Genomic DNA, 19,404 nt, shown 5'->3' with positions numbered 1-19,404 from the left:
ATGAATAAAAGATGCTGATGGGAGGTGCAGCTACACAGAGCCGCCGCCGCCGCCGCCGCCGCCTTTGAGTTCATCTAATTGAAACAAGTTCAATAGTATCATGTCTGCTTTTATCTCCATCTTGTTTCCTTTCTCATCCCCCACTCTTATAATGAAAAGCACAGGCTGACAGCTATGAATATAGTCATATAATCATCACAGTAATATATGGGATGCGTTTCATTTCACCCTTCTCTTTTCATTTTGCCCCGTTCCATTTTTCTTTTTCTCTCCCGCCAATTTCGTTAAATAAAGTGAAATATTTTTAATGACCTCCTTTTCTTGTGTCACTTTCAAAAATGGCAAAAAGAATGTGAAGAACGCTGCTTGGCAGTTTTATCTTTATCTCGCTCAGAATGGTCTCCTGCCCACTGTCCTCTATCTAACCCCACCCTTCTCTCCTCACCTCCATACCATTCCCCTCCTCCTCTTCCTCCCTTTTTCTTCTCTAACCAACCATCCATGCTCTCTACCCTTACTCTCCCTCCCTCTAACTTCCTATGCGCACATTATTACCAGATGCTTGGAGATGGTAGAGGTGGATGAGATGGTGCCAGGGTAGTGGAGGAGGTGCTGAAAGCTAAGCTTCAACGCCCCTACGCCCCTTCCGGAAGCCTCCTCCTTACACACAAGCACAAATATACACACACACACTCACACACACGCAATCATCCTTCTTGGTTTACCACCATATGATGTTTTATTTCCTCCATTATCCTAAACAACCAGCACATCTGCACCTGTAAACACCTGCAACAAGCCTCATCTACTACGACAGGAACCAGATTTCCTTCAGGCTAAAGCTTGGTGAACAGCGCTTGACTTGAAGTCAGGGATATAATCTTATGTTTTGAGGCTGTTGTAAACGCATAGACATGCAGAGAATGTCCCTGCTTCTCCAGGATACACTCTACTAATTAAGAGGGGAACAAACCTCCCTCCATACTGTCTGCCTCTGGTATGCAGGAGCCATGATGAAAGTGATCCGAGGACAGCCTGACACACTCTTTTTGTGTGCTTCATCTTTCCTTTGATCTTGGTATGCTGGCGATCAGCATTGCGTCTTCATGCCAGTTTTGCCACATTTGTTTTTCCCCTCCCCCTCTCTCTTTCTATCAACATCTCTAATCTCTGCCCTGTCAGATTCCATCTTCTTGTCATCACTTATTTTCTTCTCTGATCTATTCTGAATGTTTTTCTTGATATGGTATCTTGTTTGCATAAGAATGGAGTCATAGAGGTGAGAAGATCCTCTGCTTGATATGTTTGTGGACAGCTATAATGGACACAAACATATATAGGCCTGCAACTGTTCATTATTTTCACTCTTGATGAATCGATTCTCAAAATGGTCTTTCCTGGAACTGTCATGTTCCTAATGCCACACTTTCGCCTTGCTAAGTGGGCGTGCCCTTGGGTTTCAGGCACCAGTAAAAGAGCTAGAAGTGTACATTTTCTTTATTTAAATGAGGGGGAATGATTGTGCTGGTGAGTGTGTGTGGATTCAATAGGAAGCATAACCTAAAGGGTCACATGCCCATCTGCTGTGAGAGCTCATGGGAGGCCCGCAGCAGCGTCACACGTCCGCGTCTGACCTTGGGCTTTGTACGCTTCAAAGGAGAAGAGGAGTTGATGCTATTTGTGTCCTGTATTTTTTCCTGAAAAGCAGGACACGGGCACTGAGCAGAGGAAGTTGTGGCACCTAATAGGTCTGCTGTTGGGTCCTCTGGGTTCGAGAGAGAGTGTGTGGAGGTTCAGAGTAGAATGTGGCTGAGGCATTTTTCAGTCTATTACTATGTCTAACCTTTTCCCCCCTCTCTCCCTCCCTCGTCTTTGTATCTCTCCACACCCATGACGACGTCCCACTGTTTTTGTCTGTTTGTTTTTGACTTTGCTGTCTCTTCCAGCAAACCCTCCTGCCCTTACCTGCCCCCCCCCCCCTCCTCACACACATCTCCATCAGCCCACAGTGGCTCTTATCTTTCGTCTCCCGGAGTTGCAGGTCTGTGCAGGTTGAGACGCGTGTTGTTTTGTCTCTCTCAGGTTTCACACATTCTTACTGATATTATCACCTGGCTCCGGTTAGCCTAGCTGATAGCCATCTACACAGGAGAAGTCAATCACTTAGCAGACAATGACTGATGGTGTGCCCTCCGTGTCAGGCGTGGCTTTAAAAGGATAACACGTGTCATGTTGGACGGTCACATGGTCATCTTCTCAGAGTACTTTGTCCTCTCGTCAGTTATATTTTCTAATTTGCTTTGCAGAGTCACCAGATGAGTGTCAAGGGAATCAGAATGTTGAATATTTAAATCTCAGCTTAATTTCCCTCATTGTTTCATCTGTTTTCTCCCATTTCCTTTCTAATCACATCACCACGCGAGCTATGAATAATAACTTAATGAGGCATTAATGGATGCGGAAAACGTACCGGGTAGCAGATTGGAATTTTACGAGGATTGGAATAGCGCACCTTCGGAAAGTCTCTGGCGAGCCTTGATGTGTAAATGAGTTGGACATGTTTGGTGTCTTATTCTGAAAAATGTCCAATTTATGTGAAGTGGCTCCACGAAACAGAAATCAGAGCTTGGAATTGAAATTATTCATGGATGACATTTCCTCTCGCTTCATTCTGTCATTTTCAAGCTCTCTCTTTACAACCTTCCTTCTGTCAGGTAACTCGAGGACAGTGTTCTCATTGTCTGTTTATTTCTGTGTCTGCGTTTGTGCGAGCCTACGTGTATCTATCCACTTCTAATCCAACCTCGGGCTGCTTCTGTCCCCTGCAGGCTCAATGTCAGCAGCCTGACTTTGATGTCAAGCCACAATTTATTTGTCTTTCTCTGCGGACTCCCCTGCTGCCCACATAATGTCAGGCAATCAATAATAATGTGACCTACCTATACCCCGCCTGCCCACTGCTTTAGTTATCCCCCCCCCCTGGCCCGCACTGTTTCAATCTCTGACCTGCCCCTGCCCCTGGAAAAACCTTCTCCTGGCCATACTTCTCCCAATCATGGCTGTCTAGCTATGACAATAACCTCTATGTCTGTTACTGTGGTAACATTCACCCCTCCCCCCTAAAGCATAGACAAACTACTACTCCTTTTGTTAAAAAAAAAAAGAAGAAAAATAGGCCGTTCCCTATGGAAACGGATCAAGAGAGGGAGGGTCGAAGATCGAGGGACGCATAAAGAACGAGAATTAAAAGAGTGGCTGGATCAGCTGTTTGTTCATGAATATGTTTAGTGCGCCTCCTTCAAACCACCGCTGTATTTCTGCGGAGGTAATAGAGAATGGGAGAAGACAGGTGTGCCATTAAGGCGCAGATTAACGAGGACTGCTGGAAGGTTAACACACTGGTGCTGGCTAACTCCAATGCATATTTGCGAGCTCACGTTCCCTCGGGTTTACGTTCAAATATGTGTGCATAATGCCAGATCTGCATGCCACTTATGATATGTGAGTTTGCTCTTTCCATATGCCTGAATGATATTTGAAATATGCTTACTGGGTGTGTAAATATGTGCGCGTGTGCATGCATAGCTTTCTTCCGTCTCCTTGCCCTACCCATGTATGGGCCGAGAGTCGGGCCCCACGTTATCTCCTCGTCTCCAGCTAATCTGCCGGCCTGTCTTCAAGTGTTGCTGCAGAAAATAGAAACTACTTTGTGGGAATGCATTCCATTTTTCCCCCCTTCCTGTGTAAAATATGCATCTCACATGCAACACAATACCATGAGACACGAAAGATAATGCAGTGTGACATGGGTCATGACGTAGGATGCACAAGAGTTTTATCTTTCTACAAAACCTGATCTGCATGAGAGAACTGTTGGCATCAGTTAGAAACCGAAAGATAGTCGAGGAAGCCGTCTGCATACGAATGAGTGTGTAGCTACTGTATCTATATCTATAAATATATTAGCAGTGTGTGCACGCTGGTGTGTATATATTTTTCTCTGCAGCTAGCATCTCACAGTGTTGTTGTTGTTAGTGGGTCTCTCTGGTACCCAGCCCCTCAGCCAGTCTTGCACCAGCCAGCCAGCGAGCCATGTGGTCTCTCTCCACTCTAATTAAACTCACTGTGGTTCCAAACTCCAACCAGAATGACACGACCTCAGTGCCAGACTGTGTCAGCTGCTGCCAAGACCTGTACGCTGGTGTCTGTGTGTATCAAAGAGGGAAGAATTGACGGGCCCACAACCATATTTACCTCTCATTTTACTCTGTCAAGACATAGTGGAGAAGAGTCTGCCAAGGCACAAGTGGAGCAAACACAAAGAAGCATCTACAGTAGACAGTATATTCCAATGTTTGCCTGATTGAGGGAAAATAGGGAGTTTAGTGGATTTAGAAATCAAGAAGAAGAAGAAGAAGAAGAAAGGAATACAGGAGAATAGTAATTAACTCTGAATTATTCTATCTTTGAGGGATCAGGGGGATTAATAGGGGCTTTGGTTTGGATTCTGCACCCTTCACTCTGTTCCACCATGGGAGTCTGGTTCCTCTATGTAAACGTGTGTTTGTGAGTGTGTGTGTGTGTACCGCATGTGTCTCGGTGTACTCCAGAAGGCTCCATGTGTCTGTGCCAGTGGGCTTGTGACCGTATCTGTCAGCCAGCCAGCGATTTTGTGTGTATTGATGTGTGACTTTATACCCCCCACTTACTGAAGTTCACCCAAGCATTATAAGTTAATCCGCCATAATAGGCAAAAAGACAGAAAGTGGGGGAGAGTGGTAAGTAGTGGGAGAAGGAACAGAGGTGTGGGGGGGGGGGGGGTATCAAAAGGTAGTCAGAGTGTGTTTCTATGTGTGTAACAGTCTGCTGTGTGTGAGGTATGCCAGGCAGGAGACTGCAGATTTAGGGCTAGACAGACCGTTCTAAATCTCCGGCTTATACGCTGTTTTGGGACAGAGAGTGTTGATAGCCCGGGCAGGCAGACGGATCATGTCGTTCAGATGAAATCATGGCTTTGACTTCCTCACCATCGCAACTATAAATCTACCCAAACACGATAAGAAAACACTGATTTAAGAGGAACACGGGGCGCAAACCTTTTTTGCTTTTCTTTTAAACCAATGAATCATTGGTGGAGTATGAAGAGGTGGGGGAGATAAAGTTGGACACAAGAAAATGTGTGGCGAGGCTTTTGTTGTGGGCTAAAAGTCATGAATTCCCAGCACACAATGAATGAGTTCACCTTGTAGCTGGAGTTTCCCGTATCTCTCAACCTCCCACCGAGTGTTGCCACTGTCAACACTGTATAAGACTGTTTGTCCAAGATACGAGGAGGTTTGGTGGGAGGGAGAGAAGGGGGAGGAGTGGGGCTGCAGGGCAGGTGCAGCTTTGTGACGCCGGAGGTTTGGAGGTAGGTTTCATCCAGCCTGTGTCGAGGCAGTGACCCATACTGTACATACACAGTCTCTCTATCTCTGGATTGTGCCGTTGTTTTTTGTTTTTCCTCTGGCATCGCTAAAATTGAGGAATTCCAAGGTCCTGTGTCAAGATTCACTTGAATATGTTTTCAGGATCGTGCACGCTAAGAGACACGCTCCATGTCGAGCTTTCATTTCCACACTCCTGTGCCCCTTCATTTTCCTTTTGCCCTATCTCCCTGCCAGTGTGATTAGCCCTTCCTCTCTATCCCTCTATCTGTCCCTCACATGCAGGCTTTACCAGCCTGCTGAGCACCATGGCCTGTTGTTTTTTTAGTTTTTTAATGGAGCAATGGATGGATAAGAAAACAGCAGAAAGGATAAGGGATGTAGAGAAAGGAAAGAATGGAGGAACAAATCAACGCGTACTCCAGTGGCCTGTTATCTCATTACAGCGGTACCGGCTTGTCACGCACGACTGACTGGCCCCCTAAGGAGCGCCTTCGCCCCCTTATAAGACCCCCTTTATTCAGCAAGCGCTCTCGTATTTCAGCTTGGGCACAAAGAAGGGCAATTCTCTCTGGTTTCTGAGCTGTCCACACCAGATTTGTATATCCTAGCTCAGCCAAGGCACACATTTGAACATACAAGGGCACGGCCACATACACAGAAGCCTTGTTAGTCGCTAGTTATGAAATGATGCTTCCGGATAATGGAGGCTAATAGGGAGAGTGGATATCCATTTGTTCCACCATTTTCTACCTATTGCAGCCCTCTTGTATAGTCCCATGTGGGTATTAGAAGAGGGCTTCAAGTGGAAACTGCTGTCAGCTGAAGTAGTGGAAATGGTGTTCCTCTCTCTGGCTTTTCTCCCTCTTCTGCCAAAATGAAGGCTCATTAGAAGTGAAGGGAGGGCTGTTTCTAAATGAGATGGGCAGAGTGCTACTCTGCACTCCTACAGAGAGAGAGCAGGAGAAGGACGGTGTAAGAGGACACATTAGAGAGACAGGATGCAGACAGTGATTTTGCTCAAGTGGAACAAAATAAGAGGGATGAAAGTATATACAAGCAAAGAATACTTTCACCATTTTAATAAATACATCAGGTTTAAACAAAGGTGGAGAAGGCAGACTATGGCCACACAAACATTTTCTGGTCTTTTATAAAGATCCCCGTCACCACACTAAAACTGCTTCATCACAGCAACGAAACTGTCACCTGGGAAAGACGAGAGTAGTCGGTCTGACTCCCCGCTAGTAAAAACAAATACAGCTAAACCCTTATCAACGTCATTAGCTGCATTGCACTATAAACCACTCCAGTTCAGAGCAGCCGCTTCCTGTGGACGGAAATCTAAAACAGATGTGTTTTCATAGTTCGCCGGCAATCTATTCATATAGTCAAGTGTTCTCAAGTGTCTAAAAGTAAGATCAGGGGGCAAGCTACAGTAGCATCTCTGTGTTATTTACCCAGAGTCCCTCTGTGTCCTCTCTTTGTTTACTTCAGCTTGTGCATTGTGTGTATAACCCGTCCACCCAGGAACCGGCCTTTTGTCAGTCCAACAAAACACCTAGGTGCGACAATTCAGCATGACATGACTGCTGAAAAATAAAATAAATGGACGGCAGTGAGTTTGAGAAATTGATCTGTTGAGATACGAAGGACAGGCAGGTGTGTTGTGCGTGAGCTCCGTTGTGAACGCAACAGTAATCGTACTGTAAATAGAACTCGAGACATCCATCCTTAGACTCGTCAGTATTAAAATACACATGGGTTGGCATTTACTGTGTGTGTGTGTGGGGGGGGGGGGGGTGTTGTTGGTAGTAGGGTTCCAGAGCAGTACATTTGAGACGCACAGAGACATGTTTGGCCTTCTTTCACCTTTTCCTCATCTTACAACTTATCTCAAATCTTATTTCAAAAGTTCTTTGTTTTTATCTTAAACACGCCTTGAGCTATTGGATTCTTAAAGACACACACAAACATATGCAAACACTGTAATGGATATCTTCCAGTGGGCTGTTCATTACAGTAAATTGGGCATAAGAGCTACTTTTGCGCTGAGCATTTATCTGCACTGTATTCTAGGAAATGACTTGCAGAACGAATTGATTAAAGATAGAGGGAGAGAGGGAGAGAGAGAGAGACTGCAGAGGCGGCAGCACTTTGTCCTAACCCTTTTAGTGAGATTAGCTGTAGTCTTAATGTCTCTCCCTTTATTTATACTCTTGAGTCAGCCTTTCTCCTCGCCCTCTCTCTGACAATCCATCCTGACTTTAAAAGACAGCGGTGTCAATAAGTTTTCATTTTGAAAAGTGTGAAACCATTACAGCAACAAACGGTTGCAAAACACGAGAAGTGCGGACCGTCCTGCGACAGCGGTGACCCTGACGTGTGTCCCGCTTTGTTGCCGCTAATCTGGAGCCACGTGAGTTTGATAAAACATAAAGAGGGAAGGACAGAGAATCATGAGGATGTCCTCCCTTGAAAAAAACATGTTTCTTTTTTCTCCTATCTTCTATTTGTACGCCTTTACACACTAAATAGTGATGAACAACGAATCCTTGAGCCACTGCTCTATAAAGCGGAGTAATACACACTGAAGTACATAACCTCACATGCTCGCCACATTTGGAATGTCCTCCTTGAAGACAGTTAAGATTCCACAGCGTGTTGAGAAGCCACTGCATGATGCACACGTGACACATCTTCACAACTGTATTACTGAGAGCTGTTTCCTCACAGGGTTTTGTTATGACATGTATTAATGTCCAGTGCAAAAGTAATCAATTACAATCAAAAGGTGGCACCCAATGATGTCATCAGGGTCATCTCGGCCTGGTGCAGGAGACGACAAATACAGAAAGCCTGAGTGCAGAGAGTTTGACAAATAAGTGTTGCAGTGCAGCAGTGATACAAGGTTCAACTCTTCCCAGTTTGCCTCCCTCTGTTCTCAATCTGTTGTCATCCATCCATCATCTTTCCAGGGCTGCCCCTACCGTTATGGGGGTCCTGAGAGGAATTTATAATCTTTACTGCCTCTCTCATCACTGAAGGCACCTTATTAGAATCCCCCATTATGGACGGCAGCGACATTAGCGGCAAACATATGCAAGCAGATTGCCTCCGCCAAACACTGCATATTTTTCTGGCCCATCAAAGCAAGTCATTTACCTTGATAAATAGGTACAGGCAGAGGGGGATTGCAAAGGCACCCAGGGGACCCTCTCCTTCCCTCACTTCATCTTTCTCCTTGCTCCAATTTTAACTCCTGCATTTTACGAGAGCTCCTGTGCACAAGTTTTCTTTTTTTCTGGTTTGATGCTCATGCCTGCGTTTTCATCAGTATCCTCTTGTGTCTGCTCCATCTCCTCTGTGAGACCCTCTAGCCTTCTCAACTCCTGCAAACTTTGCATCTCACTGCTTCACTCTATCCCAGTCCAACTCTCCTTGTCATTTCTTTTTTTTTCTTTCTCTGCCTATGCCTCTATAACGGCCTTAACTCTGTTTCTAAATTTTTGTTTTTCGCCAGGGGCTGTGTTTCAAGGAAGGATGGAATAGTGAGATAGACTAGGAGAGAGAGAGGGGAGGGGGGAGGACATGGTGTGTTAATTGGTGTGCCTGAGGCGGGAGGGGTGGAAGGAAAAGGGAAAGGAGGACCAGATTCAGGGGCCCTGAAATATTAAATATTAACACCTTTTCTCATCTCTGCCCCTTAAGTGACATCTACTGATTGGGTTCTCTCTCAGTCGATCAGGACACACACACATGCACAGACACACACATGCACAGACACACACGCGCTTTCTTTTTTCTCTCTTTCACCAAATTGAGTTCCCTCTGAAAATGAAAGGCACCCAGGAGGAGACACAGGGGCGGTAATTGGCGGACCCTCTGTGTTTTGTGCACTTTGATTTGAAAAGTAATGAAATTCCTCTTGATATTTCTATTTGATCTTGCATGTCGTCCAACCGCTCTGGCCTGGATTCTGTTTCTTCTTTGTTACCTCCGCTGCATTAAGACCCAAACGTGAGCTCTAATAGGAGCAAGACACTGGCTTGTGTCGCGCTAACTCACTGTTAATGGAGTCACACGTAATGGCACCAGATTGTGTCAGCTTAAAAGATATTAGCTTAAAAAATGACCCAGATGTTCTGTGTGAGGGATGGTTTCAATTTTACTCAGCTAACTCTAATGGGGGAAGGACACTCAGAGAATACTTGGGTTTATCAGTGAGACGATATATCAAAGCTACGTTCGCAGAAGCACTTACACAGCACTAAAACTCACAAGACTCATGTATTCATAGCTCTATTTATAATCTCTTTACAAGACGTCTACGGCTTTGTTTTATTTATTTTTGTCCAACCGTGGCTTTCTGCAGAACGGGTCGCAGGACTGCAATGTCAGCTCGACAAATTCATATTCTCCTCATGCACGCCGTCTCCCGCTTTCTTGTTTTCCTGCTTTCCTGCCATCTATCCTCGTCCTCATTTTCTTCTCCCGACTCACTAGCTCATGTTCCAGGAGGGCAAACACACCCACTCCCATTCCAGCACCCACACACACACACACACACACACACACACACACACACACACACACACACACACTCATTGACCACACAGCTCTAAACTCTCCTGTTTGAATGGGCTTGACTTCTCACCCCGTTGCCAGGACGACAGGACCAGCGAGGGGGAATCTCCCGGTAGACAAAAGAGTGTGTGAGGGGCCGACCTTGTAGCCCACTTCACACTGTTTGTCTTCAGCCCCTAAACGGCCGTGAGATGACACAACACACACACACCACTAAAGCTGTGATTTATCTGTCGCGGCGGCGCATACTGTGATGTTACCTCTGTGCCCTCCGCTCTGATGCAACAGACACGTTCATACACAAAGACATCCGCACACCCGCTGCTCGGCTGGCAGACATCATTTGCCGAATCATTGAACTTTGCCGTGACTTGGGGCTCCGCCTTTGATTGCATTGAGTAGGATGCTGATGCTGATATGTACCCAGGCTAATCGCTACTAGCCTCATGTTTGACTCTGCTGCGTTACGTCGACGCCAAGTCCCCGGGAACATCTTCTAAACTCGTGCCCTTGTTGTTCTGACGCCGCCCTCTGTCTCTCCTTGCTCCGTTTGAAAGGAAGCTCCACTTGTTAAACGTGTGCTCAGTGCTAATCGCACCGACTTCACTCATTTACACGTCAGATACGAAAGAGGAAACGGATCTCAGGCGAGGAGGTTGATACAAGAACCTGACACAAGAGACTGAAAGCAGAATAATAAATGTTGTCCAATTCTTATCTAACAACAAAATCTATTTCCCCTATCAGTCTTCGCCCCGTCTCATCTCTTCCATCTGTAGCAGACGCACATACGGTGGTTTTTAGTACCAATAAATACACAAAGTGATAAAACGGCCGCCTCCGCTTGACTCTTATGACCTCCACAACCAGCTGCAACCTGAGTGTGAGAGTGTGTGTGTGTGTGATGCCGCAAGGTCCCAGGTGTGAATTTGTACTTCTTCCCACGTAGTACATGAGTACAAGCCCGGGCAGGACGGCAGACAGCCTCCTTTATATCCTGTGATTGCGGTGCAAGGGCTTAACATCCGAACATCCGCTGATCATTCTATCTCCCCTTTAATCAAGACACCCCCCCTCCGCCTTTCCCCAACACACACAGATATCAAACACATAACCCACACATAAAACAAACGATGGCGCCCTGTTTCACCAAGCAATAAAATTGGAGCATCAAAGATGTTGTTGTGTTTGACTCCAATTAGAAGCCCAGATATCATCTTTCAAGCACAATGGACTTCCTGGAGTCACGACTGCAGAAGCTTTTGACCGGCTCCTGAGCGGTCGGAGGAGATTTATAAGACGGAAGATGATGCTCGGATTGCTGTAATTGGTGCTTCAGAGTTCTGCCATCCATGTGTTATTAAGCGAGAGAATTATCCATAAAAGTTTCTTGTGAAGTACATGAAAGTAAAACTCTGTTTGCTCAGTGGGAGTTGTTGGAAACTTTATTTTCACACGCTGAATCAGAATTACAGTCACTTTATTAGCTAATAAAACAAATTAAGCAGGGTGTTTGGTGTTGGGAGCAGCTTATCAAGCACTCATTTTGTCGGCCTCACATGAGGAAATGTCCTTTCTCGTGGAACATCTTAAGACACAGTAGCAAACACGCGAGATTCAGCCCCCGTGCACTGCACAGCCAGCCACGTCTGTAAAAAGGTCAGCCGCCAATCCATTAAGATTATTTGTGCCGCTTTGTAAAGAATAAACTCGTTACTTAATCACATGAATCAGTACATCATGATTTGCTTTGTTCGGGATATTTAATTGACATTTTTAACAGTTGATGTAATTTATCTGTTCACAAGAACAACGTGTTCTGCACAGGATCAGACTTTCAGTGCGACAGGATATTACATCCGACGGACTGCAAGCAATGTCTGCAGCGACAAACACTGCGCTGGGATTGGGGCTGAGGTGGTGCAGTATTTTGCAGTTGTGCAGTATTGACTGTTCTCGTCTATCTGCATCTACCCTTTCCTGTCTACTCCTTATGTTGTGTTCCTTCTCTCTGTTTTCCTATCTTCTGAATGCAGTCAATGAGAGTGGGATTCTAATTAGCATTAGATACATATCTTCCCTCTCAAAGGTCAACACTTAGCAGGACACCAGCAGATCCTCGCAGCACCTCGTCTGCTATAGAAGTATCCAAAGAGAGAGTCGGAGTATATATATAACTGTCTGGTTTCCACTGTGTGTGTGTGTGTGTGTGTGTGTGTGTGTGTGTGTGTGTGTGTGTGTGTGTGTGTGTGTGTGTGTATTGTTTGTCTCCTTGGTTGCTAAAAGTCCCACTTCTACAAACTGTGTGTCTTCTTCCTCTCTCTCTCTCTCTCCCTGTCTATCATCTCTGTGGTGTCTCACTGTGCCTGTCTCACTCTCTCCCTTGCCCTCTCTCTACATGTGGCATTCATTGTTGGTGAGTGTGTATGAGTGTGTGTGTGAGTGTGAGTGTGTGTGTGAGTGTGAGTGTGTGTGGGGGGGGGGGGGAGTTGTGTGTTTTGCTGCAGCTGCTGTTCCTGCGCTGCACCTGTTCTTGTCTCATCAGTCAGGCGTTGACGGACTCCAGGCCTTACATGGACCCACCCCGACACTGGCAGTCTGACCCAGCCTGCCCCCTGCCACACACACACACACACACACACACACACACACACACACACACACACACACACACACACACACGCACACTATTCAAACATAGTTTTGCCCCTGTTTCTTTGTGTATATATCTCTTCAGTGTCCACAACTGTATTACATACTGTAGCTTTAACCACATGAGCAAACACAACCTTCTAAGTGAGCCTCACTTAAGAGCCTCTCGCTGTTTACCTTCCCACCGTACAGCTGGCCCTCTTGGGTACATTTCTGAGATGGATCGAGTTTGTCCTCTGAATTTCCTGGACCGTTCCCATCCAGCAGGGCGGGTGGGCGGGCGGGCTAATGTGAGCGCCGAGCGAACATGAAAGACCCGAAAATACGAGATTTGCAATATTAACAGGCCATTATCAGTGTGAGAGCTGAGGGCAACCTGCCACGCCCCGCTGCCACAACTATCACACACACACACACACACACACACACACACACACACACACACACACACACACACACACACACACACACACACACAGCCTCTGGCTCGTGACTCCTGCCTGTGGTGATAGTAACCATCACAACATGCGGTTGGAGGGAAGCAGCTTATACTTGTGGCTGTGCTTTTATATCTTGGTACCACCACAGCAACACTATACGGATGTATCAGGCTTTTGTGTTCACCAAAGTAAGTTATTTCATTTCATGTGTGACAGAGAGTAAGACTCCTGCTGAAGTTTGCAGTGGAGATCGCTTCATGAGATCACAAAACATGTCTGCTGTTACTGATAATGGGAAGATGTTGTGCTCACTATCAACAGTCTCCTCTGGCACCTGAGACGCGTAGGAGAACACGAGGAGGGCTGCAACGAAATGAAAAAATGTGTCTTATATGACACAATTCTTTTTACAATTGAACTGACAAGTTATAAACTTACAAGCACTTGAATAACTGAGAAGTGATCTGAGCAGTTACAGCCCAAGTCTGGCTGCAGAGCTGCTTGAGATGTCAGCAATGTTAAAATAGGACAGAGGATGTGACTATAAAGAGATTGAGAAATCACAATGAACACATTGGAAGTAGGTTCAGACTTTTTATTTTAAAGACCGCGTGCTGAAGGTGACTCATCTCTTGTGACAGTGAGGCTCTGTCTGCTCCCTGTTTGCTTTGCCAACAGTCAAACACAGTAATCCTGTTAGAGGCCAAGGATGTTGTGGACCACACACACACACACACACACACACACACACACACACACCTTCGGACATTCCTCGCCTGTCAGGTATCACGTTGCACTGTTCTTTTCACCCCCGAGTCTTTTGTGTACACTCCTCGTCGCACCGGTGCGGATCTTTGCGCTCCATCTCTGTGACCAATGCTGACTGTAATCCAACACACTTCTCTTGCACTCCTGGAACCATCATCTCGGTGTATACAGTAGACTTATATAAAGCCGAGCAACCCAAAACATCCATTACTCTTCAGTGGAGAGGTGTTTGGGTTAGCAGGCAGACAAGCAGGTACAATCAGTGAAAGGAGGTTCGTGTAGGTGAGGCTGAGTTTCCACAGACATGGTTTTTATTCTCTCCCTCTCTCCCTCTCTCTCCCTTTCTCCCCCTTTTCTGTTTTTCTTTGTGCCTTTCTTTCGCTATCTTGCATTCTCTTTTTCTCTCTCCTCTCTGTGAGTGAAGTTTGTGCTCTGGGTATTAAAGAATGCTCTTTGAGAATGAGGGATGAAAAGAGGAGAGTCGGAGAGTGAAAGGTTTGATGTCCAGAATACGACAGTAGGTGAGGGGAGAACAACAGAGGAGAAGAGGACAGGAGACGAGGATCCAGCTGGTTCTTTCCATAATGAGGGGCGCCCTGCCGTGTGTGTGTCCGTGTGTGTGTGTGTGTGTGTGTGTGTGTGTGTGTGTGTGTGTGTCCGTGTGTGTGAGGCAGAAAGAGGCAAACACAGAGAGAGTATTAAAGACGGTTTCACATTAACTTTTCAGTAGATGTGGGACTGACAGGGTCTCCTCCACTCTGCCACGCTGCACACTGCAGACTTCACTGTACTTAACTGTAGCTTTTTGGGTTGGTTCGGTTGCTCATACATAACACATGCATTATAGATACTGTATACTGTACGAGTGTGTGTGTGTGTGTGTGTGTGTGTGTGTGTGTGTACAGGTCACAGTCTGACCGTCTCGTTCCCATCTGTCTTTCTACCCCATCACACACCACCTCACACACACTTTCCCTCTCTTTGGCTAAATCCGATTATCTGGCCTGCGTCAGCTAATGAGACCCCCATGTAGCGAGTCCCCCCCCCCCCCCCCACAGCCCCTGCCACTCTCTCTCTCTCTCTCTCTCTCTCTCTCACACACACACACACACACACACACACACGCACACACACACACACACACACACAGTGACAGCCAACAGCATGTGTCTCTAAATACACTCACACACTCACACACTGCTGCAGGCTCAGATTGGACAGAGGACTCCCCTAATTATGCTTTAATTGTGCGTCTCTGTCCGTCCAGCTGCCTCGTGTGTAAAACAGAGCGGCGGCCCGACTGATCACTCTGGACCAAAACATATTGTGAATGACACCAAATGAGGGAAGAGTGAGACAGACAATGCAAGAAAAAGAGAGATGGATGGGGGACAGGTTGGCAGAGAAAGAAAGACGTGGTGCAGATGGACACTGTTGATTTACATTTTCTGCTCCTATTATTGCTTCGACTGCCAGCGGCGCTCTGTTTACAGGCGTATAGTAGCCCAGCTACTCAGTACAACCCAGTTAAAAGAAAGTAAGGGCTTGCAGCCGCTCTGAAAGTGAGGATTCAGCCGGTTTAATTATATTCCGTGATGTCAGGCGACCCAAAAATAACACACAGCCGTGTTTTCACAGGAAGTGAATGTGATCAGTATTGTGGAACAAAAAAGTTCTCAGCAGATGAATACATTACTGCTCTCCTGGAAATACCATCATGGCTTCACACGTCAATTAAATGTATTAAACTCATTAAAAACAATTAGATTTCTTACAAACTTTGTCCTTAAACTGGAGATTTGTCTTTTTTTTTTAAACAAAATGACTTCAGTAACTGAGTTCTGGCTTTTTGTGCATGTGCCAGTAAATCACTTGATTTAATGTGGTATGTGTACAAGTGTGTATTTTTCCCGCGCACCACTTAACGGGACTCTTAAATCCTGAGTCCCTGCCCTAAAAGCGCAGCTCTTGGTCGTCTCGCACATTCTTGTACGCTTGCTTGTCTGGCTCTCGCTTGTTTGTGTTGGCGAAGACACACACGCAAAAAGGATTTTCCCTGTTGGGCTTACATCCCTCTGACAGACTGTGAACATGAGACTCGGTTTGTAAAACTAACGTTGTTTCACTCGAGAGCTACTGAGCTAATAGAACCCCATGTTGACAGAGGGAGGGATACTGGAGAGGGACGACTACAAAGCGAGAGGCATCGGAAGGGAAATGAAGAAGTGAGAGAATAAAGTGGAGAGACATGAGATATTTTCATCAAACGTCAACGCTCGGCTGACCTTTGACCTCTGCGTGGTTTGTGGGTCATGGTGAATTACAGCATGTGACCCTGGTGGAATGTGTATTTCTGACAGCTCTCCCAGTTACTTCCTCTATTTGTACCCTTTGACTTATTTTCCCCCATCTCCCGCTCTCTTTCTTCCTCACGTTGGCGTGATAACAGGCTGGCCGAGCCTCCGCTCCTCTCATCTCTTTAGACAGTTCTGAGCAAACACCATTTCATCTTCCCGTCCGCATTTCTCTGCCCTGATATTAAAACTAGCCCGTCAAACTCCTATGAAGTCCATCCTCCCAACGCCAAGTTCTCTCACAACAAATAAATTATTGAAGTGTAGATTTTGTAGTCCAGAATCTGATGACATGATTAATTTATGTTATCATACAGAGTACGGGGCTGTGCGGTTCATTAGCAACACAATATGAATATTAATTTGAGTGCAGACCTCTGGCTTTTAAAGCTAACGCTGGCAGCGTAGAAGGAGTTGTTGTTTACTGTTGATGTCCCTGATGCATCCATTATTCATGTGAAAGTACTGCATGCCTGTTTTAAGCACTGTTTCGTAAAAGCCGGCTGACGTATGTATATCAAATTGCATATCTTCCATATGTTGACCTTGACCTCACGCTCACAGTGGACTCCTCTGCCTTCATGTGTTACTGTACTTCAGGATTCATGACACTCTATGTGCTGCAGTGGCTTCATGGAGCTCCTCCCCCTCCCTCTTCTCCCCCGCCTCTCCTCTCTGTAATGCAATCTCCTTGTCACGTTGTTTCTCCATAGAGTTAGAGAGTTACAGTGTATCCCGATCCCCGCCAGCCCGGGTCCATCGTGTGACCTGGCTGCCACTCTCCCCCATTGATATCTGGGACACTTTGTGCATCCTAATGTCTCCGTTGAATGGAGAACAGCGACGGTGACGAGGGCCTTCTAGCTTCCCTCTGGGCCCCTTAACTGTTTTTTACTGCTGTTCAAGCACCTTTAAGGGAATACTGATACTGTAGCTTGCAACCCTGCTTTTGTCTGGATTTACAGCAGTTACAATAGATTCCATTGTAGACTCACAGTCATGCCGAAAAACATAGATAAAAACTTCCCCTGAAACACAATCCTCTTCTTCACTATGTTCCAAACACACCTAGTTTCGCTAACAGTCGTCTTTTTCCACTGTGTGTGCTTCTTCTCTGCAGCCTGTAGTGGAGCTGTGACCGTGAAGACGGCTTCTAAAGTGGAGGTGTTGAAAGAAGAGTCTGCCAAACTGCCCTGCACGTATACTGTCGTTCCACCTATAAGCAACACTGTTGTTGAGTGGTTCATTGTAAGTCATTTCCAAAATATTATTGTTCTTTATCCAAATGATCCAAAGGAAAAAAAGTATTTTAGCAGTGAAGGTTTGGTATGTCCATAAAGGAGTGCTTTGTAGATTCTCCTTCCTTCTGTCCCTACATCCAGGAGGAGCAGGGTACCAGGAAGCGCGTGGCTTTCTCCCGGGGTGGCGAGAGAAAAAGCGATACCGACACCCATCTGGCTGGCCGGGTCACTATCGAGGAGGACTTCACCTTGACCATCTCCGCGGTTCAACCCTCTGACGAGCTCATCTTCTACTGCCAGGTCACCGCTGGCCCCGGTGGAGTTGGAGAAGCCGCCACTACGCTTAACGTTTTCTGTGAGTCGTCCAATGCCCTTTGTCCTTTTTACATGACCTCCACATGACCTTTTTCCAAAGAGGATCCCCCCACCCCCCTCACTTTCCCATCAGTTGTTGATGTGTGGAATTTATGACTCGGTTGTTAGTGTCACTGCCACTTAATGTTCATGGCTCAGATCTCCGTGTGTGTCCATGCATACTGTCATTTAGGAAGTGGCTTAATTGTACCTAATGCATGTAATGCATTTCTCTGATTTGAATTACGCACATACTATATGTAACTCCATGCAAAACCTCTTTAATAGAACCTATATATAGTATCATAATGTATGATTCTGTAGCACAATCGTCTATATGTGTCAAGAGTAGAGCGAATGTGTAAGACTTTGGAACCTTTTATAGTTCTTGGGGTTACCAATTTCTTTTGATAAGTTCCCCAGAGGTCAATTAACCACAATCTAATCACTCTTGACACAATTGATGAATAGTTCAATCACACCTGTCATGTCTCATATATCTCACCTTAATAACGCCACAGATTTATCCCCGAGGCGCTGAGGGCAGACCCTTTGCTGTGTCCTTTCCCTTCCCACAGCAACCCCTGAGCAGACATCAATCATACTTTTAGCATTTAGTGGCCTAACCAAAATGAATCATCATCATGCGCCATTTGCATTTTGGATTGGGCTGCTCAATCACTGTACAGAGGGAGAATGTGTGTCGGGAGAACAGCGAAACAACCCTTTCTTTGGTGAAGCGTCAACTTGGAAAAGAGCACACAAGTTAACCATTAACATTTATGCACTCAGACGCTCTGAGGTTTAGAGCAATCTCATAAAATAAGCTATTAATTGTGAATGGGCCAGTCCGTGGTAGTATATACCTCAAAGTGGTGCTGTTGGACAACTCCCTGTTAGATGTACTTAATACCCACAGTTGTAAGAAACTGCCTGCCTCACAAACCATCAATTATTCTTTGTGTGCAGTTGACCACTTGACTCATTGAGGGATGAACTATACTGTGTCTGTCCCGTCTTAACTTAATAGGACTGAGTTATGAGGTCTCCTGAGGGATAGCAGTGAGAGCCTGGTTTCTCTCTCACGGCCGGAGAGTAAACAGTCCGTGTGCCGAGCAAAAACACACTAATGCAGAATAAAAACCTCCCTGCCTGTACGTCTTTATTTAAATGACTTATCGTCTGCTATAAAGCTATATTCGGCTGAATGTAGGAGGCTGCAGAAGAGCCGCATTCCACAGTGTGTCTGTACGATATATCCATGTTATATTAATATCGTGATATGAGACGTAAAATCACATACGTGTTGTTTTTTCCAGCAGCGTAACAAAAAGGGTCTAAACACGAAGAATGGAGTGAGGAATACCCATCTACTGTTTACTTTCATAAGCAGTCAACAGCTGCAGGCATTGATAAGATGACCTTGCATGTGAACGAGTGAGCTGGGGGATAAAGCAGAGAAGCGAGCGGGAACACACTCACACCTGCGGTTTTGTGTCCGTGTGTGTGTTTCTGTGTGTGTGAGCCAGAGAGAGAGGAGAGGGGGGGGGGGGGGGGGGGTTTGGTTATTTGACCCTTATCA

The 19,404-nt window shown here is 45.9% G+C and overlaps 1 protein-coding gene across 3 annotated transcripts in view; it reads left to right on the top strand.

The window, feature by feature from the left end:
• Positions 1-19,404, top strand: part of bcam (basal cell adhesion molecule (Lutheran blood group)) — a 46,019-nt gene that overhangs the window by 12,772 nt on the left and 13,843 nt on the right. For all 3 annotated transcript variants that reach the window (XM_029451926.1, XM_029451925.1, XM_029451924.1), the window contains exons 2-3: positions 17,348-17,475; positions 17,610-17,823. In XM_029451926.1, the coding sequence (XP_029307786.1) occupies positions 17,348-17,475; positions 17,610-17,823 (342 nt within the window). The remainder of the gene's footprint in view (positions 1-17,347; positions 17,476-17,609; positions 17,824-19,404) is intronic.

Source organism: Cottoperca gobio, chromosome 16, assembly GCF_900634415.1.
Source record: "Cottoperca gobio chromosome 16, fCotGob3.1, whole genome shotgun sequence".
NCBI lineage: Eukaryota > Metazoa > Chordata > Actinopteri > Perciformes > Bovichtidae > Cottoperca > Cottoperca gobio.
The sequence above is the reverse complement of the archived record's forward strand: the minus strand, read 5'-3'. Positions and strand labels throughout refer to the sequence as shown.